This window comes from Phaseolus vulgaris, chromosome 11, assembly GCF_051622355.1.
Source record: "Phaseolus vulgaris cultivar YP4 chromosome 11, ASM5162235v1, whole genome shotgun sequence".
NCBI classification, from domain to species: Eukaryota; Viridiplantae; Streptophyta; class Magnoliopsida; order Fabales; family Fabaceae; genus Phaseolus; species Phaseolus vulgaris.
In genome coordinates this window covers 51,445,322-51,470,371 of record NC_143508.1, presented here as the reverse complement: position 1 = coordinate 51,470,371, position 25,050 = coordinate 51,445,322, and the positions used below count along the sequence as shown (strand labels likewise).

The following is a 25,050-nucleotide window of genomic DNA, read 5'->3' as shown; positions in this document are numbered from 1 at the left end:
TCTTCATCTGCCGTTAGCGCTTCCTAAAATCATTTCGAAAACCCTTAAACCCATCACGCTCCACTGTTCCATCACTTTCCTTCGTGCTTGCAAACGCTCTCACTTCTTTCTGCGAAAGCTCTCGACGTTCCTCGACGCTCTAGATCACCATCTCCCTTCACCGTCTTCCTGATCATCGAAAGGTAACTACTTTCCTTCATCTGCTGGGTTTCCTTGCATTTTCACCGATTTGCATCATCCTGTAACTGCCTGGTGCATACGCTGTGGGTTGTTTTTCCATTTCTCCTTCTGCGTAACTTAGGGCTTTGTCGATCGTCGCAACGAACTCACATTCGTTCGTCTTTCACCTTCCTTCTATGATCGAGTCAGCCTTTGTAACCCTCCTGATTATTTTTTTTCTTTCTTCTTCCTTTGCAGTTGCTATCATGACTCGCACCAAGATTACCCCGAACCCACCTCCTTCAGCACGAAACCTTCCTTCACAAGCACACGACCCAACACAAGTTCGTGGTGCTTCCTTTTCGCAGGCTGAGAGGCCTGCATCTTCCCAATCTGCCCTGGCTCAGGCGACTCCATCTAACGCTGGAGGAGCCCCCGCCCCTCTGCCAGACTTCAAAACTCTATACCCCTGGGCTAACCCAACCCTTCTAAAGGAGACCTCGTCGGTGAACACTGCGGGAGCAGTTCTGCGGTTGACTAAAGGGGACGAGGCCTATCAATCGTTTCACAAGGAGCACGACAAGAGGATGATGGTGCTGCCTTGCCCCGCCGCTCTGCCAGTGTGTGCCGATGACAAAGTAAGCGCCGACGGGCCCTTCTGCTTTGTCTACACAACTTTCTTCAAGAAGGTCAAACTCAGGTTCCCTCTCACCCGATTCGAGAGGGAACTCTTGACCGAGCTCAACATCGCTGCCGCCCAGCTTCACCCCAACAGCTGGGCGTTTGTTCGAGCCTTTGAAATAACGTGCGACCACCTGAGGTTGCCCGCGTCGGTGGACGTGTTTTTGTTCCTTTTTGAGGCCAAGCACCCAGGAGACCGCCTGTGCGTCAGCCTGAATGCCATTGCTGGGAGATCCATTTTTACCATCTTCCAGCAATCGTACAAAGACTGGAAGGGGAAGTTCATCCAAGTACGCGCAACGATAAAGACACTTCCCTTCTCGATGGCTTCCCCTTGTACTGGGTGGACAAGGGGAAAAAGGAGTCCAAGAGCTGCTTCAGGAGGCCCAGAAGTCCCGATAGCATGGGAGCTTTGGACCGAGACCTCTGTCTATTCTGGAAGAGGGTGGCAGATGCCAACATAACATTCCTGACCCCCACCCTGATCTCCTTCGAATTCTTTGAGGACCAGTTAGAATTCCAAATAGGTTAGGACGCTACACTCTTGTTTTGATATTACTTCTGATACTGCTTCTGGGCGTCTTGTGCGATACGCACAAGACTTTGGTTTTACCTTTTCTGCATATACCTGTTTTGCTGTTTCATTACCTCATACACTTATCCTTTTCTTCTCTGAGCTAACTCATGCACTTTCGTTTCATGCAGACACCATGTTGGGTAAAAACATGCTCGCCGACTTAAAGGCGCTCGCCCGAAACCACGGGTTGGCGACCGGTTCCCAAACGGTGCCCAACTCGGCGGTCCAGAAGGCCATCGTTCATGGGCGATCACCGCCCAAGGAACCCACCCAGCGCAAGAAACTGGTCCTTAAGAGGCCTAGGCGAAAAGCCCCCTAAATCGTCCAAGAGGAGGAAGAAGAGGACGACGAGGTCACTGAGGATGGCCTTGTCACGAAAAGGAAGAGGGTGGCACCATCCTCCCCATCTGCTCCACCCCCTCTTCCAACCTCAACACCACCATCAACGCCTGCTCCTCCTCCCTCATCGCCAACACCACAAGCCCCTTCATCACCAGTCCAAGCAGTTCCATTGGCCACTGCGCCACCTGCAGCTGAGGCCCAAGAGCCAAATTTCTTGGAGGACCCCCCAAGCGCCTCTACGCCACATGTGTCAGCGGGAGGGGGCCCCCCTTCAAACACTTCAGCTGCAGGAAACGTTCCGATCGGGGATGAGGTTGCTCATACCTCTCCGATTATAATCACCGAATCCCCGATCCCGTCGCCACGCCAGGAAGCAAACACTGAAAATCCTGCTAAGGAAGGTGGCGGCGAGAACCCTCAACAAGCCCCCCTGGCGCCTCTCCAAGCAGCAAACCTTCCCCTTGAGGTCACAAGGATGTGGGAACCTCTGACTGCTAAGTTGAAAACCATAGCGGAGGATATCCCCGCAATCATAACGAGGGCTGTGGAGAGCTCCACCAGGAGGCTTCAAGATGAACTCTTCAACCTCAAGACCGAAAAAAGCACTATGAAGGTTGAGGTGGAGAAGATGTCATTCAGCCTGACGCTCGCAGAAATAGAACACTCCCGAGTGGAGGATGCCCTGAATACCGAGCTCAGGCTGGCGCGCAAGGAAGCTGCTGACCTTCGCCGCAAAATCCACGATCTCGCCCAAGAGAAAGTCGAGTTGGAAAGCAAAATCGTACCTCTTCGCACCAAGGCGAGCGACCTGGAGGCTCACATTCAAGCTGACGCCGCCAAGCTGCAAAGACTGGAGCAGAGGTCGATCGACCGCGAGAAGCTACTTGGGCAAGTAGAAAAAGCAAGGGACGACGCCATGGCTGATCTCACCGAGGCAAACAAGGAAAAAGGGAAGATGGCTGCCGAGTTGACCCAAGCTCAAACGGAATCCAAGAAGGTTGCTGACGACCTTCTCCATGCTCAAGAGACCAACGAACAACTCCGAAAACAGGTCGAAGAGCTGGAGCAGCAGAACAAGGAGCTCAAGAAACAGGTTGAAGAACTTCAAGGGCAAATTGAAGAACTTAAGCTAAGCTCTGCTCAGATTCCGGTTGCTGGATTCGAAGCCGCTCGGGAAAAATTCGCATGCCTATTCCCCGATCTCGACCTCAGCATGGTGTCGTTAAACAACGAAGTAGTAGATGGAAAGGTCGTTCCCGCCGAAGACTTAACCAACTCCACCTCATCTGCTACTTTATAAATTCGCTTGTATATACCTTGTAATAAAAACTCGTGCATATGTGTTTTGAACAGATACTTATTTCAATCACAAAACTTGGATATTCTTTCTTCTGACTTCTATAAGCGCTTTCACCTTCTTTGTATGTTTAACTTTGTCGGCCTTAACTTAACGATTTCGCAAACACAACCTTTTGACTGTAACTGCTTCGAACCACTTCAAATTTAAGCAATAATCGCTTTAAACAACTTGTACTCTTGAGGCACTGACCTTATCATAAGAATACCTTCCGAGCAACGAACTGTAACTCAATCATTGGCTCAAACAACGTCCCACTCGACCTGCTCTATCAAACAAGTCTTTCAACCTTCTCGTCGTGTTTGAACTTTTCCCGATCGCCAAGACCTCTTGGTAACACCAGCTTTTCCTAGCCTTATGCTTTGGCGATCGTTTCTTTATCTGGGAGTAGGGACGCCCTTCGGGGTCCTCTCTTTACCCTCCTGGACTTCAGAACAAAAGCCGGCTGACTAGGCGTTCTCTTCGAACCTACCTTAGCCACCTTTCAAGCTTCTTCCACCCGCTTCGCCATACCTGAACTCGTTCGAGACGAGAAGGATTTTATCTTGCCTACGCTCGTATGTAAGCGAGAAGGTCTTTAACTCGCCTGAGCTCGCTCATCGGCGAGAAGGACTTTTTACTCGCCTGAACTCGCTCATCGGCGAGAAGGACTTTTTACTCGCCTGAACTCGCTCATCGGCGAGAAGGTCTTTAAATGGCCTTAACTCGCTCAACGGCGAGAAGGACTTTATCTGGTGCCTCAACTTGCCCAAGGTGTACATCTCCTCCCCCCTGGATGCACTGAGGACCTTTCTTTCTCTCGCCTGCACTCGCTCGACGGCGAGGAGGTCTTTAACTTGCCTCTACATTGCCCCAGGAGTTACATCTTCTCGCTCCCAGAAACACGGAGGACTTTTTCTCTTTCTCGCCTGCACTCGCTCGACGGCGAGGAGGTCTTTAACTTGCCTCTACATTGCCCCAGGAGTTACATCTTCTCGCTCCCAGAAACACGGAGGACTTTTTCTCTTTCTCGCCTGCACTCGCTCGACGGCGAGGAGGTCTTTAACTTGCCTCTACATTGCCCCAGGAGTTACATCTTCTCGCTCCCAGAAACACGGAGGACTTTTTCTCTTTCTCGCCTGCACTCGCTCGACGGCGAGGAGGTCTTTAACTGGCCTCAGGACGCGCGAGGGCGTTGAGGTCTTTCATCTGGTGCCTCCGATCGCCGAAAGACGATGAGGACTTTAAAACTTAACTGGTGCCTCCAATCGCCGAAAAACGATGAGGACTTAAAACTTAACTGGTGCCTCTAATCGCCGAAAAACGATGAGGACTTAAAACCTTTTAGAAAGCACGCGATATATCTTTTCTTGCCTTAAATCATGTACAAATGACAAGGTCTTTCTTCAAAACTTTTGAAAATAGCACACATGCAATCTGGAAACACCTTATACTTCGAAAACTCTTCTTTTATTGGGTGGCCTCATTAAAAACCCTCCTTAGGGAAAAAAGAGTGCCCCCTTCAAACTGTTTTGACAGAGACATTGTAATATAACATTGTGTTTGTCTTTACTTACAAAGCTCTTAACTATAGTACGACTTCAGGTGTGTGGCGTTCCAGGTGCGAGGAATCGCCCCTCCCTCCAGCGTTTCTAAGCGGTAGGCTCCGTTCCCGAGCGCCTCGGTTATTCTGAACGGTCCAGTCCACTTGGGTGATAGTTTATTCTCCATCTCATACTGGTGGGCCTTCCTCATCACCAGATCGCCTTCTCTAAACTGCCTTGGCATCACCTTTGAGTTGTATCTTCGCTCGATCCTCCTCTTCACCGCCTCAGCCTTCAGCCTCGCCTCTTCCCTGACTTCATCCAGCAGATCCAGGTTCAGCCTTCTCTCTTCATTCGAGTCTTCCTCTACAAAGTTCTGGAATCTCGGCGAGCTCTCCTGGATCTCCACCGGAATCATGGCGTCACACCCATAGACCAAGCTAAACGGGGTCTCATGGGTTCCTGACTGCTCGGTGGTGTGGTACGCCCAGACTATACGGGGCACCTCCTCAGCCCAACTTCCCTTGGCTTTCTCAAGCCTTCTCTTCAAACCTCTCAACAACACCCGATTAGCTGATTCCACCTGGCCATTCGTTTGATGGTGCTCGACGGATGCAAACACTTGTTGAATTCCTACCCCTTCGCAAAGCTTCTTCAACAGGTGGCTTACAAACTGCGTCCCATTATCTGACACCAGGCGCTTAGGCACTCCAAACCGGCACACGATGTTCTTCCATACAAAACCTTCGATCTTGTGTGCGGTGATCTGGGCCACTGGTTCCGCTTCAATCCACTTGGTGAAATATTCAATCGCCACCACCAAGTACTTCATTTGCCTGATCACCAGCGGGAAAGGTCCCAGGATGTCGATTCCCCAAGTAGGAAACGGCCAAGGGCTATAGATCGACTTCAACTCCTCGGGAGGTGCCTTATGCCAATCGGCGTGCTGCTGGCATTGTTTACAACATTGGGCATATTTCTTGCAATCTTCTCTCATGGATGGCCAGTAGTAGCCTGCGCGGAGAGTCCTCGCGGCCAGAGCTCGACCCCCGACGTGGCTTCCGCATATACCTTCGTGGAGCTCTGCCATAATTCTCGTGCACTTCTCGCCGTGTATACATTCCAGGAGTGGGTGAGTGAACCCAAACCTGTACAGATCGCCATCAATCAATGTATACTTGCTGGAATTTTTCTTTACCTTCCTAGCTTCTGTTGGATCCAGCGGGAGGAGGCCATCTGCCAAGCACCGCTTGTACTGTGTTATCCAAGTGTCTGGCTCATGGGCGGCGCAGACCTGCATCACGTCCACCTTCTCTCCTCGACATGCTCTAACTCTCGGCGATCTCAGAGTTTCTTGTGTCAAGGACTTATGGCTTCTCGCTGCTCTCTCCGTCGACCTGCTTATCTGAAGGACCAGGTGATCTGCTACAAATGCCCTCGGCGTCTTTAGAGTTTCTTGAATCACCGTCCTCTGCCTTCCCCTCTTGCCTGAGCTGGCGAGCTTAGCGAGCAAGTCAGCTCGGGCATTCTGCTCTCGGGGCACATGTACTACTTCAAAAGAGGCAAAGGAACTCTTCAATTCCTGCACATACGCCAAGTAAGCCGCCATTTGTGGATCTTTAGCCTGGAACTCGCCTGTTACTTGCCCTGTGACTAGCAGCGAGTCACTCTTAGCCATTAGCACCCTAGCTCCCATTTCCTTGGCCAGCAAAATCCCGGCGATCAGCACCTCATACTCTGCTTGATTGTTGCTGGCTTTAAAGGCAAACCTCAAAGATTGCTCAATCAGCACGCCGTTGGGCCCTTCCAATATGACTCCAGCACCGCTACCCTGCTGGTTCGACGATCCATCCACCGAAAGTACCCAACGGAAACCGTCTCCTTCAACCCTCGTCGCCTCTGATGAGAGCTCGACCACAAAATCTGCAAAGATTTGCCCTTTGATCGGGCCTCGGGGCTCATATTTAATGTCAAACTCTGACAACTCCACTGCCCACTTCACCATTCTTCCCGCAACGTCAGGTTTCTTCAAGACCTTCTGGATGGGCAGGTCAGTCATCACCAGTATTGTGAAACTGTGGAAGTAGTGGCGCAACCTCCTCGCCGAAAACACCACAGCCAGCGCAGCCTTCTCCAGGGCCTGATATCTCGTTTCTGGGCCCTGCAACACCTTGCTCACAAAATAAATAGGCTTCTGAGCCTGATCTTGATCCTGGGCGAGCACCGCACTCACCGCCCTCTCAGTCACAGCGAAATACAACCTGAGAGGGATTCCCGCCAGCGGTTTGCACAGAACCGGCGGGCTCGCCAGATACTCTTTTAGCTTGACGAAAGCTTCCTCGCATTCTTTCGTCCAAGCGAACTTGTTATTGCGCCGCAGACATTGAAAATAGGGGTGCCCCTTTTCTCCGCTAGCTGACACGAAGCGAGATAGGGCTGCCATCCGACCTGTCAGCTGCTGGACCTCTTTTACTGTAGCCGGGCTTCTCATCGCCAAGATGGCGGCACACTTGTCTGGGTTAGCTTCTATCCCCCTTTCAGTCAAGAGAAAACCCAAGAACTTTCCAGCCTCCACGCCGAAAATGCATTTCTCCGGGTTGAGCTTTAACTTGAACTTGGCGATCGTCGTGAAAAATTCTTCCAAGTCTGCAACGTGCTTGCTTTTCTCCTGCGAGGTCACGACCATGTCATCGACGTAGGCTTGCACGTTCCTTCCCAGCATTGGTGCAAGTACTCGATCCATCAACCTCTGGTACGTGGCCCCTGCGTTCTTCAGCCCAAACGGCATCACCTTATAGCAGTAGCACGACCTCTCCGTCATGAAGGCTGTTTTTTCTTCATCCATGGGATGCATCTTGATCTGATTATAGCCCGAGAAGGCATCCAGGAAACTCAGCAGCTTGCACCCTACAGCACTATCAACCAGGGCATCAATGCTTGGTAAAGGATACGAATCCTTTGGGCAAGCTTTGTTCAGATCGGTGAAATCGACGCACATGCGCCATTTCCCGTTACTCTTCTTCACCAGTACGACATTTGCCAACCATTCAGGGTACTGGACTTTCCTGATGTGGCCTGCAGCGAGGAGTTTCTGTGTTTCGTCCCTAATCGCCTGCCTCCTCTCTTCATTGAATTTTCTTCTCCTTTGTCGCACCGGTCTCACCATGTTGTCCATCGCCAGATGATGTCACAAGAAGTCGGGATCGATCCCGGGCATGTCCGAAGCGGACCAAGCAAACGCGTCCAGATGCCGCTCAATCACCTTGGCGATCTGGTCCTGGAGATCGACCTCCAGAGATCTTCCGAGCTTGAAAACTTTCCCTCCGATCTCCTTCTCGAGCCACTGCTCGACAGGTTTGGGCCTGGATTCTCTGGCGATCACCGCCTTGGCGATTCCCAGTTCTCTCGCTTCCTCGGGGCGATTCCGCGCCTCTTCCTCCTCCAGGCCAGCATTTCTCTCCCCTAGCTCAGCGTCTATCATCTCTACATCCCTTCCGGCGGCCTCCTCTGATACCGGCGGTCTGGGCTTCACGCCGGGAGGTGGGGTGGTTGTTACATAGCTCACTGATCTTTTGTTTTTCAGGCTATTCTCATAGCACCTTTTCGCTTCTTTCTGATCCGACTTGATCGTGATCACCACCCCTTCCATGGACGGCAGCTTCACCTTCATGTGCCGAGTCGATGGAATGGCGCCTATCCTGTTAAGAGTGGGCCTACCCAACAGGATGTTATATGCTGAAGGGGCGTTTACGATGAGGTACTTGATTTTCTCCGTCCTCGACCCGGCCTCATCTGTAAACGTGGTTCTCAGCTCAATGTACCCCCTGACCTCCACCTGGTCACCAGCGAATCCATATAAGCACCCTCCATAGGGCCTTAGCTGGTCAAGGGGCAATTCCAGCTGCGTGAAAGTCGGCCAGAACATCACGTCTGCCGAGCTTCCTTGGTCCACCAGAACTCGGTGGACCTTCCTCCCTGTTGTTATCAACGAAATAACTATGGGATCGTTGTCATGAGGCACAACGTCCCGAAGATCCTGCTTTGTGAACGTAATGTCCACTTCCGGCGAGTGATCTTCAAACATGTCCACTGCCATCACCGATCGCGCATACTTTTTCCTCTGCGATGCGGTGCATCCACCACCTGAGAAACCCCCTGCAATGGTGTGGATCTCCCCGTGGATTGGCATCTCGTGTTGCTGGGCTTCTCCACCTGCTGGCTGGGAACTCGATGCTCCCCCCGTCCTCCTGTCCAGCAGATAGTCATTTAGGAACCCGCTCTTAACCAGATCGTCGAGCTGGTATCCTAAAGACAAACACGAGTCCAGGTTGTGGCCAAAACACTGGTGGAACTCGCACCAGGCGTCCGGCTTTGACCCCAGCACCTTGTCTCCCACCTTCTCGGGCGCCTTCAACCTAGCAGATATGTTAGGGATAGCGATCAGGTCCGCTAGTCCCATGACGAATTTGTGCTTAGGCGGGCGATTGTATTCCCGGCGTGCTGGTTGTTGGCGCGCTTGGCTTCTTCCCTTATTTCTCCTATCGTAAGGATAGCGAGTCCTTTGGTCTTTCCTGGCCGCCGCCGCCGTTTCCAGCACCCTCTGCGGCTGGATCCTGGTCTGGGCGCGTGGTCTGGCGGGAGCCACGTTGCCTCTCTTCTCGGCGACTTCACTCTCGTCGGCGATGTGGGCCACCGCAAGTCGCCTGACTTCAGCAAACGTCGCTGGATGAGCCCTGATCAAGGCCTCGCAGAATGGCCCCGGCTGCACGCCCTTCTTGAAGGCATAGACCAGCATTTCTTCATCCTTGGCCGGCGATCTGACCATCTGCCCTCCGAAGCGATTGAGGTAGTCTCTGAGGGACTCCCCATGGTACTGCCTTATATCAAACAGATCATAAGACACCTTGGGCGGTGCCTTATTCACAATGTACTGCTCGACAAAGATTTTCGAGAATTGTTGAAAATTGGTTATGTGGCCGTTAGGCAGGCTCACAAACCACTCCATCGCCGTTCCCTGGAGCGTACTCACGAACATCTTGCAGTAGACGGCGTCTGACCCTCCCGACAGCATCATCTGCGTGTGGAACATGGTCAGATGAGCCTCTGGATCCTCCACGCAGGTAAAAACAGCTTTAACCGGAACCATGCTCGTGGGAATAGGCGTGTCGGTAATCGCCTGAACAAAAGGCATTGGGAAAACACGAGGTGGCGTCGACGGTGCCACCTCTTCAGCAGAAGAACGTCCCTGCTGCTCCTGAAGAGCTCGACGCAGCTCCTCAGTTACCTTGCTGAGCTCCTCGTTCCTGGCGCGAGAGGCGACCAAGTCCTCATGTATCCTTGCCTGCTCTACGCGCGAGGCTTCCACGGTTGCCTGCAACGAGCGCATCATTTCTGCCATCTGCGCCATGGTCATGGCGGCGTCGCCTTCAGCAGCGACAGGCGCCACGGGACTGGAGCGATTGCTTCTCATTTTTCTCATTAACTTCAGCGAACCACAGAAATACAGCAAACAACACTTCAACCACGATCGAACCAGCGATCAATCGGAGAAAACTCAAGAAACTGCGCAAGAACTCAAGAACACCGCAAACCTTCGCAGAAAACCACGAAAGAACTCGAACTTCCACCAAACAGATTGCGCGCAAGCAACAAAAGACCTCACCCCACCGATTGAAAGCCAAACAAACGGTACAAAACGCAAACTCACCGAACGAAACTCAAAGAAACTGCGAACGACGGTTGCACCAACACACAACCGTGCAGAAAACCTCGAAAACTTCCACGAACTCACGCTGTGGATGGGAGCAAGTTTTACACGGCCCCACGGTGGGCGCCTGATGATCCTGCCTGTTGACCGGAGCGCTGGAGAATGCCTCGTCAAAGGATCGACGTGCGCACCGCTTCTCACCTCCGTTCCTCTTCGGGATCTATCTCAAGAACCTGCAAAGAAACGATACGGCGCCGCTGCGGCCGATCGCACTCCGACGCTCAAGTCAGTGACGGTATCACCAAATACTAAGAGCGAGAACCGTGCAAATCCTCTCTCACTCGCAAGCGTAAAGTGTATGAACTGAACGTGCGTACCTCAGAAAGTTTGTTAAGAGCTCTTATATACCTGGTGGCTTTCTCTCTCCTGGCAGTTGCAGACTTTGGACACGTGGCCCGCATCCAACCGTGCACGTGCCATCATCTGGAGGCTCCCTGACTTGGCGCTGCTTCTACTCTTATTTTGGCTAAGTTACCTATGCATGGTACTGCCCAGTGCATAGCTATACAAAACCATCAAAAAAACCCTGCCTCTATTGATCTTATTATAAGACACATCAAAACAGAATCCTCCATCATGTCCTTAACATTCCTTTTGACTCTCTTGCATACAAGCACATATGTCCTTTCCATCTTGCACCAGCTGCAGGCCGTGACAAACCCACCAACACCTCCAACCAACTACAAATCCAGTATAGGCTGTAGTCTTAAAACTCTTGGTATCTGGGAGTCCCAACTATAACTTCTAATGCAAAGCATTGGATTAAGAATTCAGGCTACGAAAGAATAAGTAAAGGAATGCACCTTGTGCTTTATCCAAAGCCAGGATTTGAGTTGAGCCTTCTGAAACACCTCCTCCGCATCTACTAGCCCTTTTTTTGAATACAATCAGGTTCCTTTGGTCCCAGATACACCTAATAACAGATGCCCAAACACCTTTCCATACCAGGTTTTGCTTCTTGCTAGCATTGCTCAGATAAAAACTCATAAAGTGCATATTTAAATCTATCTGTTGACAAAAGAGATACCTATCCATTTGAAGCACAAGGACCATACCCATTGTGCGTATTTACACTCCAAGAAGATATGTTGACAACACTCCTCCTTAAGCTGACACATTGCACATAACGTAGATTCCACCATCACCCCTCTCCTACTCAAACTCACCCTTGTTGGGATTCTATCCAGCAGCACTCTCCAAGCTGTCACGATCACCTTTGGGAATGCCTTAGTCTTCCAAAGGAAATTAAACACATCGGATTGGGTTCCACGAGACTGCTTGGCAAGGCACTCATAAGCATAATTCACAAAAAAAAGGCCTGGTTCTTCCTTCCCCCACAGCTGCACATCCACATCATTCCTTATCATTAGTGCCCCTGATAGTAGTGTAAAGAGGTCTGCTTCCGTGATTTTTTTCTTTTTTTATCAGCAAAGAATGAAATTAAATTAAGAGGGATACAAAAGGGGTATCCCAACCCTTTTACATAAACCAAATCACATTAAGAATCTCCAAGAAAAAAGAGATGAACAAACACCCCAGAAGCAATAGATAGATAATGTTTGCTGCATAAGCTAGACATCCTATTCCAGCTAGCATCGTGCTCGTATTGGAATGCTATTAGCATTGCAAACTGCAGCTATACAAAACCATCAAAAACACCTTGCCTCTATTGATCTTATTATAAGACACATCAAAACAGAATCCTCCATCATGTCATTAACATTCCTTTTGACTCCCTTGCATACAAGCACATATGTCCTTTCCATCTTACACACCAGTTGCAGGCCGGACAAACCCACCAACACCTCCAACCAACTATAAATCCAGTATAGGCTGTAGTCTTAAAACTCTTGGCATCTGGGAGTCCTAATTATAACTTCTAATGCAAAGCATTGAATTAAGAATCCAATCTACAAAAGAATAAGTAAAGGAATGCACCTTGTGCTTCATCCAAAGCCAGGATTTGAGTAGAGCCTTCTGAAACACCTGCTCCACATCTACTAGACCTTTTTTGAATACAATCAGGTTCCTTTGATCCCAGATACACCTAATAACATATGCCCAAACACCTTTCCATACCAAGTTTTGCATCTTGCTAGCATTGCTCAGATAAAAACTCATAAAGTGCAGATTTAAATCATTCTGTTGAACAGAAGAGATACCTATCCATTTGAAGCACAAGGACCATACCCAATGTGCATATTTACACTCCAAGAAGATATGTTGACAAGACTCCTCCTTAAGCTAACACATTGCACATAACGTAGATTCCATCATCACCCTTCTCCTACTCAAACTCACCCTTGTTGGGATTCTATCCAGCAGCACTCTCCAAGCTGTCACGATGACATTTGGGAATGCCCTAATCCTCCCAAGGAAATTAAACACATCAGATTGGGTTCCACGAGACTGCTTGGTAAGGCACTCATAAGCAGAATTCACAGAAAAAAGGCCTGGTTCTTCCTTCCCCCACACCTGCACATCCACATCATTCCTTCTCAATAGTGCCCCCGATAGCAGTGTAAAGAGGTCTGCTTCCAGTGATGATTCCCACTCAAATCTGGCACACCTCCATGTCAACCTCCATCTCCAATCCGAATTAATCCACACGCCAACTTCACCCACTGTTTGCCCCTGGTTTAAGGATAGGGAGAACAGTCTAGGAAACAAGGATTTGAGATCAGAGCTCCCAACCCACACCTCCTCCCAAAACTTTACTTTGTCTCCACAGCCTAGTTTCCAGCTTAGTTCTTCTTGAAACCATCATTTTCCTCCTCCTTCCTTGCACACTTTATAGAGATCTTTCCACCACCAAGATTGGAGTTTGACTAGTGAATGGATGCTTCCAGGCTCCATCCCATACTTTGAGTCCAATAACTCCTTCCACCTTCCCTCCTCTTGAGAGATACAGCGCCATCTCCATTTTGCTAGGAAAGCATGGTTTAACTTTCGTATTTCTCTTAAACCCAATCCTCCCTCCTCTTTAGGTTTGCACACATCTTCCCAACTAACCCAGCAAATTGGCTTGCTTTCTTTCCCCCAACCCCACAAGAATCTCCTTTGGATAGAGGTAATCCTCTTACAAACTGAGTCAGGGGCTTTGAAAAGGGAGAGATAATACAGAGGTATAGCAGATATGACAGAGTTGATAAGACAAATTCTCCTTGCCATGGATAAAAATCTCCCTTTCCACACACTGAGCTTCGCTTTTAACTTGTTAACGACTGGATCCCACAACTGCTTTTCCTTGGGGTTACCTCCCACTTCAAGGCCCAGATATTTAAACGGTACTCCCATTTGTTTGCAGTTCAATGTCTTTGTATAACATGCTACATCACTACTTTGAACATTGATGCCTGCAAGCTTTGATTTATGGAAGTTGATCTTCAACCCTGAGGCTAATTCAAACCCCCTTAGGATGGCCTTCAAGGTTACCACGTTGTTGAAGGAGTCTTCACATCGAAAAATAGTGTCATCCGCAAACTGGAGGATGCACACCTCAATCTCCTTCCTTCCAAACTTGAGGCCCGTCAGTAAAGTGGTTTTGCTAGCACTTCTAACTATCCCAGCAAGGCCTTCAGCTACAACTAGGAAAAGGAAGGGTGCAAGTGGGTCTCCTTGCCTTAACCCTCTAGTCGGCTTGAATTCCTCCGTAGGGCTCCCATTGACTAACACATACACAGTGGCGGATTCCAGACATCCTTTAATCCATGTGATCCAGAGGTTGTGAAACCCCATCTTGGATAGCATATCATATAAGAACGCCCATCTAACTGAGTCATATGCTTTTTCGAAGTCCACTTTTAGGCACAACCCTCTTCTCCCACTTCTCCTTAATTCCTCAACAACTTCATTGACCTTAAGAACACTGTCTAAGATCCCTTTTCCTTTCACAAAGACTGATTGGCATTCATCTATCAAAGAGGGCAACACCTTCGTCATTCTACTAGCTAAAACCTTCGAAATAATCTTGTACATAGCTCTAACTAATGAGATGGGTTTATATTGCTCGAGCTTGGACGGGTCCCTAACTTTAGGAACCAAAGCTATGAAAGAGGCGTTATAGCCCTTCGGGATACATCCCGTCTCATGAAACAGGGATAGCGCTGCCACAAAATCTTTTTTTAGCAACTCCCAATTCTTTTTGATGAAGTTGAAGTTATAACCATCTGGGCCCGAACTTTTTGTACCTTCACACTGCCACATTGCATCCCTAATCTCTTTCTCAGAGAAAGATGCTAGGAGACCCTCGTTATCAGTCGGAGATAACGACTTGAATTCAACTTCATTCAGTCTTACCCCTAAATCTTTCGTTGCTTTGAATCTAGCTTCGAAAAGCTTATTTGCTTCTGAACGGACAATGCTTGGTTCCTCACACCAATGGTCCCCCACCTGGACGCCCTTCACTTTATTTCTGAGCCTTCTCTACCTCAAGGAGGAATGGAAAAACCTAATACAGGAATCACCATTCTTGAACCAGTTAGCTCTCGCCTTTTGGAAACTAAGAGATTCAGTTTTCTTATCATTCTCTTTCAGGTGACTAACCAACTCCAATCTTTTCAATCTATCATTTTCCACTAAAGCCCCCGAGCAATCTTGACAATCTAGAGCCTTCAGATCCTGAAATATCCTTCTCTTGGTAGTGTCAAGGTTGCCAAAAACATCCCTGTTCCAGGACTTCAGATCTGATTTGAGGAGTTTCAGCTTTTCTTTAATCTTTGTCAAGACATACCCCTGCACCGAGTAAGACTGCCATTTGTCTTGCACCATCCTGCTGAAATCTCTCTCCAGGAACCAAGCATCAATGGTTCTGAAGGGTTTGGGACCCCAGTCTTTCTCTACAGACTTAACCACCAAAGCAAAGTGGTCTGACACTTCCCTTCTTAATACATATTGCTTACTCATGGGCCAAAGCTGCAACCACTCTTCGTTTACAAACACTCTATCAATTCTACTCTTTGCCGTTCCATCAGGTTTAAACCATGTAAACTTCTTACCTACTAGAGATAAATCTAGTAGAAAGGTGGAGTCAATGAAACTATTAAAGCCAATTAACTACCGTGCCTTTGTGCCTCCCCCTAAACCTCTAATGTTTAAGTTTACTATAATCATAAAGACCCATCCTTCGTATCCTCCTCGACAATTCCCATAAACTCCAAGTCTCTTGTTTCCATACACGAATATTCCTTTACAACCTCCTTTTAATCCCCAGGACACCTTGAGTTTATTTATTGATTAGTTAGCCACCGAAATTGATCAACTATTGGCTCACTAGCCTTCAAAGTCATCATTAAAAAAAATAATTGGCTCACTAGTCTTCAAAGGCATCATTACAAAAAATAGGTGTTACTGTTATTTACATATCATTGCACAGATTCAAAGGCATAAGCTTCACTTCAAATTAGTCAGTTCCATTCATCAACTCCCTTTCCTATTCTTACCATGGCAGCAGAAATGGTCACCAACCTTAACTCAAGCCCATCATTAAAAAATTAGCTTATTACTATTATTTCCACTGCACTGCACCCAATCAAAATAGATACATATGACAATTAATTGCTGCTAAGACAGGCGAATATGGGCAAAGACAAGGCGAGGTACCACAAACACAGTGAACAATCAGAACACAGCGTAAAAACCAATATAAAACCAACATATGGCACTCAATTTCATATCTGTGGGCTCCTATGGTACATGTTGAATGTGTGTAGAGTTTTACAGTATGCAGCACACAAACAAAAACGAATCTGAATGTTAAGAAACGTCTCTGCTACGGAAGCGTGTGATAAGCAATAACCAGTCACTACAAGAAAAAAAGTTTTAATAGAGGTTAGTATAACCTTAAGAATTGATTTAATTAATGGAGGCTTTTCTTTTAAATCTCAACAAAGTAACGAAGGTTATATAACCTTAGTTAAATTCTTAAGGTTTATTCTAAAACCTCAACAAAATAACGGAAGTTTTTTTTAACTTTCGTTAATTTCCAAAGGTTTATTTTAAAACCTATGCAAAATCGAAGGTTTTTTTAACCTTCGTTAATTTTCAAATGTTTATTCTAAAACCTCAACAAAATAAAAGAGGTTTTTTTAACCTTCGTTAATTTCCAAAGGTTTATTTTAAAACCTCCGCAAAATAACAAAGATTTATTTAACTTTCGTTAATTTCCAAAGGTTTATTCTAAAACCTCAGCAAAATAACGGAGATTTTTTTAACCTTCGTTAATTTTCAAAGATTTATTTTAAAATCTTCATGAAGATTTTTTTAACCTTCATTTTTTTAAATTTGAATAAATAAATATATTAATTTTTTTTATAAATAAATAATTAAAAATATAGTTTTAATATATTTGGTAATTAAATTCTTTAAAGTCTTTGAAAGTATAAGTTTAGACATATAAAATTTTTTAAAAATATTTTTAATTTATAAATATTTATTTAATCAAAACTAGTTAGTTTTTATTTTATTTTATATAAATAATTTTAATAAAAATTATCGTAAACTATAAATATTATTAATTATATTTTTAATATACATTAAACAAAATAATAATTTTAACGAAAGATTAATATACCTTCAAAAATAAATTTAATTAATAAATATTTTTTTAATCTCCATTAAAAACCAAATATTTATTTCAAAACTTTCACAAACTATCACAGGTTGATTTCTAAACCTCAGTAAAAACCTACATTATTTTTAATTTTATTTATTTTTTAATTTTTCTCTCAGGAAAATAATCTAAATTTACTTAAAATTTTGTTTTACTTTTTATTTCCCCCAATTTTTTATTTGTTTACTTTTCTCTTTTCCGTTAACCATTCTCTCATTTCCCTCTTCTTTTTTTCGTTAACCATCCTCTCATTTCCCCCTTCTCTTCCTCCGTCCCTCCGATCATTCCATCCTATCAAAGCCATCCATCCTTCCACCTTGACGCCATCCTCTACCTCTCGTTTGACACGCCGCTACTCTCTTCTGCCACGTTGCCCCATTCTGCAATGTCGACAATTTCACCTCCAATGCGAAGATGAAGTTCTACATATTAATGAAGGCGATAAGGAGAGTGACGATATCTAATGAGGGAGGAAAAGGATTGACGAAGATGACGATGGCGGAGACTTGTACTGGCTTCGGTCGCCAAATTTCTCTGTAACCTCTCTTTCTCACAACTCAATTTCACTATCTATATCCAATTCATTCCTCATTATTCTAATATTGCAAGTTTTTCAATTCCATCTTTATTCCCTCACTTCCTTCCACCTCATTAGCAAAAGGTACTGATTCGTCTTCTTAATTCTCAATTCCTCTCCCAATTTTTCATTTCCTCACAATGCTTGCGACGCTCAAGTAAGTCAAATAATGTATTGTCATTTCTTTTAATCTTGGAATTTGAATTCTACCTCACAATTTGATCGATGATGACTTTTCAGATGCATTTTGCGTTGTTGTTCTTCATCTTCTGAGCGTTCATGAAATTGGAATCGGAACAACTCCGGTGTGAATGAAATCGGTGCGCGAGGTGGAGAATAGGTGATCGGTGGTTCGCCTTCGAACGGTGCAAACAACGGTGGTGAATGTCAGTTCGGTGCGAAATCCAATTGAAGCAGTGTGGTGTTGGAAGAGTCAAGAACAAAGGTTTTTTTTGTTTCCGGCAACCTAAATCGATGAACGGAAGCGGCGTTTCCGGTGAACGAAATTGGTGAACGGTTTGCGTTTTTCATCTTAAATAGGCGTGTCAGTTTGATTGGAGAACATTGAAATGGTGCGACAAAGGAGTGGCACGCGATCTCGTCTTCAACTATGAACGACGTAGGAGTTGGATTCGAAACTGCAATTTGAAGTTTGAAAAAGAGATAAGTTGATTTCTCAAGATAATCTCCTTGTTCTTCTCATCTAGATTTGATTAATGATTCTATAAATTTTTTGAGTGAATCATTGGTGATTTAGTGGAAGTGTTGGGGAGAAGTTGTGAAACGATTCATTAACTGAGTTTCTGGTGAAGCAGAGCTACTGTTTTTCTTGTTTTAAATTTTTTATTTGGTGAAAAATTAAATGTGACTGTGAATCTGTTTTGAGCTTTGAAAGTACTGCAGAAAAGGTGTTTGGTAAAATTACAAAGTGGAAGTTGGATTCAATTAGTTATAGGATAATGGTTCAGTGTTCAAGCGAAAATAGAATTTGGAAAGCAAATTCTAGTGGTGGCAATTGACGAAATTTGGTGCGAATCCACAAGAAGTAATTTGGAAATAGCAAAGTATAGGTGATTGCTGGAAATTCGCAATCACGTTTACTTGATGAATGCACCTTTACTTGATAGCTTCGGGTGTGCGTGTGTTTGATTTTCTAAATGGAGGGTTTGTAAATGTGCACTCCCACTATTGTTGGTTGAGCTGTAACAAACGTCTTTGTAGTATATTCTTGTTAATGTTTCCCTATTGTATTCTTCCTGTTGTATTATGTTGATTTATTGTTCATAGTATTTTTAGTTGTACTTCTTTGAATTTATGGTAGCATAGAAGTGGTTGAAAAATAATTTATTTTTCAGATTTACATTTCTAATTGTGGTACATGTTTATATTGTAGGTTTCTCATTAAGGAAGTGTGCCAACTTTCTGGACATCAAGAAGAACATATATGATCGCGGCAGAATATAATATCATGTGGAAATGACTTTTTTTTGTCCTATTTTACGTTTTGTAAACAATGTTAGGTTTTTATTTGTAGTACTTCATAACAGTATGTGTCTACTTGATATATTTTTTTTTGTATAAATTCTAATTTAGTTATATATGTATAACATGTTAATTAATGAATGTTATATCTACTTATTTGTTTTATTTATTGAAAAAGTACTTTAAAAAACATTGATAAATAAATACAATAGATGTAAATATTTGTGGCTTAAAAAACACATGAATGCCTAAATAATAAATGAATAAAAGAAAAACAAATTTTCATAGTTTTGAAACTTATGCTATTTTTTACAGAGGTTATGGAACCTATGGTATTTTACGAAAGTTATGAAACATTTTACGGAGGTTTTGAAACCTGTGATATTTTATGGAGGTTTTGAAACCTATGGAATTTTACAAAGGTTCTGAAACCCATGATATTTTACGGAGGTTCTAAAACCCTTGATATTTTACGAAGGTTCTAAAACCTGTGGTATTTTACGGAGGTTTTGAAACCCATGGTATTTTATGGAGGTTTTGAAACTCATGGTATTTTATGGAGGTTCTTAAACCCATGGTATTTAACTGGGGTTTTGAAAAGCTTTTCCTGAGGTTTAAAAAAACCTGGAGAACACATTCTCCAGGGATGGTTTAGCGAAGGAAACTACAATCCTGGGTAAATGACTTATTGAAGGTTTTAACCCTGGGTAATGTAAAAATAAACCCTTGCTAAAATCATTTTTTCTTGTAGTGAGTGCCGGGTCCCTATTCATTTCCCATCTTCTTCTAGGAAACAACAAGCTTCAGTCCCTATTCAATTCCCATCTTTTTCTACGAAACAACAAGCTTCATAACAAGTGATGTGACAGAAAAAGGATTCTGAAATCTATGACTCCCACATCCCACAATAACTTGAGTAATATACTGTACATAATAACATCCATCAAGGCAATAATGGTGAAATCAATAATAACACACTCCTTATTTTCACTACTTTCGGGTTAGTTTCATAACTTAAACAATGTTGTTGTATTTTCTAAAACTATATCAAATATGTTGCTAGATTTACCTTGTTATGGGGTTATTAAGGGTGAAACTTAAAATATAACTTCGAAGAAAATACAACTATTTTCTCTATTGTATCTTTTCTATCTTTTCTTAGCTTTCTTTTTTATTATTATCTCAGTATTCTCTGTAATTTTGAATCAGTCTCTTTTTATTATCTTGTTCTTCCATGGACCCCATTCAATCCAAGGAGAAGGATGCATGTGATTCATTTTGTACTGTTGTACGTAATAACTGACAAGTGTAGGAAAATATAAGAAAGGTTAAGACCTTGACTATATCATAACCACTCATTCATTCATGCCAATTCATTATTCACAGAGCGTTGAAGAAATAAATGTTCAACAACCTTAACTTAAGCCCATCATTCAAAAATTAGCTTATTACTATTATTTCCATTGCACTGCACCCAATCAAAGGCCTAAGCTTCACACCAAATTACTCAGTTTCATTCATCCACTCCCTTTCCTCTTTCTTACCATGGCAGCAGAAATGGTTACTGGTGCTCTTCTTTCTACTTTCATCGAGAGGACTATTGACACTTTGGCTTCCCGTTTTGTCGACATATTTCGTGCAAGAAAACACAAAAAGAAGCAACTCAGCGACTTGAAGATGAAACTCCTAGCCATTGATGCTGTGGCTTTTGATGCAGAGCAAAAGCAGTTCACAGATCCACGTGTGAGAGATTGGCTTCTCAGGGCCAAAGATGTTGTGTTTGATGCAGAAGATCTCTTGGAAGAAATTGATTATGAACTCTCCAAAAGCCGGCAAGTGGAAGCTGAGTCTCAGAGTGCTACTAACAAGGTGTGGAATTCCCTCAAATCTTCTTTTGTCACTTTCCTTGAAAATGAAATTGAATCCAAGATGGAACAAGTCATTGAGGACCTAGAAGATCTTGCAACCCAAAGCGAATTTCTAGGTTTGAAAAAGACTAGTGGTGTTGGGGTTGGATCAGGATCGAGTAGTAAATTAACATATACATCCTTGCCAAATGAAAGTGTTATTTATGGCAGAGATGATGACAAAGAATTTGTCCTTAACTGGCTCACATCTGACACTCACAGCAACCTTTCTATACTTTCTGTTCTGGGCATGGGTGGATTGGGTAAGACCTCACTTGCTCAACATGTATTCAATGACCCAAGGATTGAAGGTAAATTTGATATTAAAGCTTGGGTCAGTGTTTTACAGGAATTTGATGTTCTCAATGTATCAAGAGCAATTCTTGACACTATTACAAGTTCAACTGATCATAGTATACAGCAGGAAGTGGTTCAGAGAAGACTGAAAGAAATATTGACGGGGAAGAAATTTCTTCTGGTTTTGGATGACAATTGGAACGAAAACCAATCTAAATGGGAACAAGTGCAGAAAGCTCTTCGTTTTGGGGACCAAGGAAGTAGGATTATTGTCACTACACGAAGTGAGAAGGTTGCTGTTGCCATGCGGTCAGAAGAACACCATTTGAAGGTATTAAAAGAAGATTATTGCTGGGATTTGTTCGCAAAACATGCATTCCAAAGTGGTAGTCCTCAACCGGATCCAGACTTGATGGAGATTGGTAAGAAGATAGTTGAAAAATGTAATGGGCTTCCTTTAGCCTTGAAAACAATGGGAAGTCTATTACACAATAAATCATCCTTTTGGGAATGGGAAAACATTATGAAAAGTGATATATGGGATTTTTCAGAAAATGAAAGTAATGTTCTCCCTGCTTTAAGACTGAGTTATCACCACCTTCCTTCTCATCTGAAAAAATGCTTTGCTTTTTGTGCGGTGTTTCCCAAAGGTTATGAGTTTGACAAGGAGTTTTTAATTCAACTGTGGTTGGCTGAAAATTTTCTAGAAAGCCCTCTACACAAAAGGAGTCCTAAAGAGGTTGGAGAACAGTATTTCAATGATCTGTTATCTTGGTCCTTCTTTCAACAATCAGGAAACGAGGAGAAAAAGAATTTTATCATGCATGACCTTCTAAATGATTTGGCAAAATTCGTTTGTGAGGACATCTGCATCCGATCAGAAGTTGATGAACCAAAAGGTATACCCAAGACTAGCCGTCATTTTTCATTTCCAACCACCCCTGTCAAATATTTTGATGGGTTTGGAAGTTTGATTGATACTCAAAAGTTGCATACATTTTTGCCAACTGACAGGAGAATGTATAACCCTTGGTATTGTAAGATGTCGATAGATGACTTGTTCTCCAAATTTAAGTTCATACGCGTCTTCTCTTTGTCTCATTGTCATAACCTTTATGAGGTGCCTAAATCTATAGGAAATCTTAAGCATCTCCGTTCATTAGATCTCTCTTCTACGAACATAGAAAAACTACCTGACTCCATAAGTTTACTCTACAAGTTGCAAATACTGAAGTTGAACCATTGTCTAAGATTGAAGGAGCTTCCCTCATATTTGCAACAACTGGACAATTTGATATGCCTTGAATTTATGAATACTGGAGTGAAAATTGTGCCAGCATATTTGGGAAAGCAGAAGAATCTCCAAGTATCGATGAGTTCGTTTTACGTTGAGAAAAATAAGGAATTCAGTATTCAGAAATTAGGAGAACTCAATCTTCATGGAAGTCTAAGAATTCTTGAGCTGGAGAATATAGAGAATCCCTCTTATGCATTAGAAGCAGATTTGAAGAACAAACCAGACCTTGTGGAGCTACACTTACAATGGAATATTATGGGCAACTCCTCTGTTGATTCAACCAAAGCTGGGGATGTAATTGAGAATCTACGACCTTCAAAACACTTGAAGAAGTTATCAGTAAGGAACTATGTTGGTAAACAACTTCCAAATTGGTTACTCGATAATTCGTTACTGAATCTGGTGTCCTTAGCGTTGATGAAATGTACATGTTGCCAACATTTTCCTCCGCTTGGTCTTTTGCCATTTCTGAAGAAGCTGGAGATTTCAGGGTTTGATGAGATAGTGAGAATTGATGGTGATTTTCATGGGAACAACTCTTGTTCATTTAAATCGCTTGAAACATTGGAGTTCTCCAATATGAGTCAATGGGAAAAATGGGAGTGCCAAGCTCTTACAGGTGCTTTTCCATGTCTACGACAGCTTTCCATAAGAAATTGTCCGAAGCTGAAAGGACAGCTGCCAGATGTTCCTTTGGAAAGACTACAAATTGAAGACTGCCAACAACTTGAGGGTTGCGCTCCCAGGGCTATATATTTAAAACTACATGACTGTGGAAAGCTGCTGTTGGAGTTGGCTACAATGAGATGGCTTACAATTGGTTGGCACATCATGGAAGCATCATTTCGGGAAATTGTAGGGTCGTCCAACACTTTTGATCAGTTACGGATATATTCAATTGTGGAGTCAATAACTGATGACTGTGTCTCTCTGTGTATCTTTCCACTGGATTTCTTCCAAACACTCACGACCCTTCAACTAAATGGGATTTGTAATTTACAGATGATTTCACAGAGTCTCATCCATAATCATCTGAAGCATCTGGAAATCAGTAGGTGCCATAAATTAGAATCATTGCCTGCAAACATGCATATGCTGCTTCCATCTCTCAGGTATCTATCCATAGAAGACTGTCCAAGACTTGAGTCGTTCCCTGACAGAGGTTTGCCATCAAATCTAGAAGAGATGAAAATCAATAACTGCTCTAGACTTGTTGGCTCACCGAAAGGAGCTATCGTACACAGTTCTTCTCTTGAAAGGTTGAGCATTGAAGAAGTGGATGCAAAATGTTTTCCTGTTGAAGGTTTGCTTCCACTCTCTCTTACTTCTCTAACCATCTCTCATTGTACAAATCTAGAAAAACTGGATTACAAGGGTCTCCATCAACTCTCATCCCTTCAATCACTCAGACTTTTGGTCTGCCGCAACCTCCAACGCTTACCGAAGGAGGGTCTTCCAAAATCAATTTCATATCTTGAAATATACAAGTGTCCTTTGCTCAAACAGCGTTGCGAAGAAGGAGGCCAAGACTGGGAAAAGATTGCTCACATTCAACGCCTAGATATATAGAGAACTATTTTAAATAATGTGGTTTTGGTGAGCAACAATTTATTTTTGTTTTGATTGTGTATCAACTATTTTTCTCTTTTGTTGGTAGTGCTGCAGAAAGTTTGTAACCATTCACCCTCCATCATTTTAATTAGGAAATATAAATGCAATACTTATAAACCTTAAATAAATTCTATGTTTTTAATATATTTTAAAATTGTGTTTATTTGTATTTTTGTTTTAATATCATATTATATTTTTAGTTAATAATACTTTTAAATTTAAAATCAATCTCTTTGTCATATATAATATGGTGTTTTCAGATATAAACGCAATGTTATATCATTTGGGTTTATTTATTGACTAGTTTCCACCAAAATTGACCATTATTATTGATTGATTGGGAATCAAAGAAAAAGATGATTATGTTGATTCAGCAGCATTAAAGAAGATCAATTGACTCAGAACATTAACCCTGCACTGAGCCATTGCCACTAGCTGCAATTTTCATTCATCTACTCTACTCCCTTTCCGAGTTCCTACCATGGCTGCAGAGTTGGTTGGTGCTGCTCTTCTCTCTGCTTTCCTTCAGGTTGCATTTCACAGGCTGGCTTCTCTACAAGGTCTAGATGGGAACAAATGCAGAAAACTCTTGATTCTAGGGCTTATGGAAGTTGGATTCTTGTGACCACACGCAGTAAGAAAGTTGCTCTCCCCATGCACTCAGAAGAACACCACCTGAAGGAATTACAAGAAGACTATTGCTGGCAGTTGTTTGCAAAACATGTATTTCAAAATGATACTCAACCAAATACAGACTGCTATGGAATAAATCATCCGTTTCAGAATGGAAAAATGTATTAGAATGTGAAATTTGGGAATTATAGGATAGTGATGTTATTCTTGCTTTATCACTGAGATATAAC

General features: G+C 43.7%; 1 protein-coding gene and 1 long non-coding RNA gene across 7 annotated transcripts; both read left to right on the top strand.

The window, feature by feature from the left end:
* Positions 1 to 17,236: 17,236 nt before the first annotated feature.
* LOC150023379 (uncharacterized) lies at positions 17,237 to 18,838 on the top strand. 4 transcript variants are annotated; one of them, XR_016517394.1, is made up of 3 exons: positions 17,237 to 17,552; positions 17,672 to 17,750; positions 17,834 to 18,838. It is a non-coding gene; the product is annotated as an uncharacterized LOC150023379 (long non-coding RNA). The 4 variants fall into 4 exon arrangements; XR_016517391.1 differs by lacking the exon at positions 17,672 to 17,750; XR_016517393.1 differs by having other exon boundaries at positions 17,672 to 18,838.
* Positions 18,839 to 20,492: 1,654 nt separating this feature from the next.
* Positions 20,493 to 24,221, top strand: LOC137823721 (putative disease resistance RPP13-like protein 1). Of its 3 annotated transcripts, none has more exons than XM_090297362.1 (2): positions 20,510 to 21,245; positions 21,332 to 24,221. In XM_090297362.1, exons 1-2 carry the CDS (start codon positions 21,132 to 21,134, stop codon positions 24,143 to 24,145), a joined length of 2,928 nt encoding a protein of 975 aa, XP_090153488.1. In that variant the 5' UTR covers positions 20,510 to 21,131; the 3' UTR covers positions 24,146 to 24,221. The 3 variants fall into 3 exon arrangements, with proteins under 3 accessions (XP_068485063.2, XP_090153488.1, XP_090153489.1); XM_090297363.1 differs by having other exon boundaries at positions 20,511 to 21,245; positions 21,322 to 24,221; XM_068628962.2 differs by having other exon boundaries at positions 20,493 to 24,221.
* Positions 24,222 to 25,050: the final 829 nt, after the last annotated feature.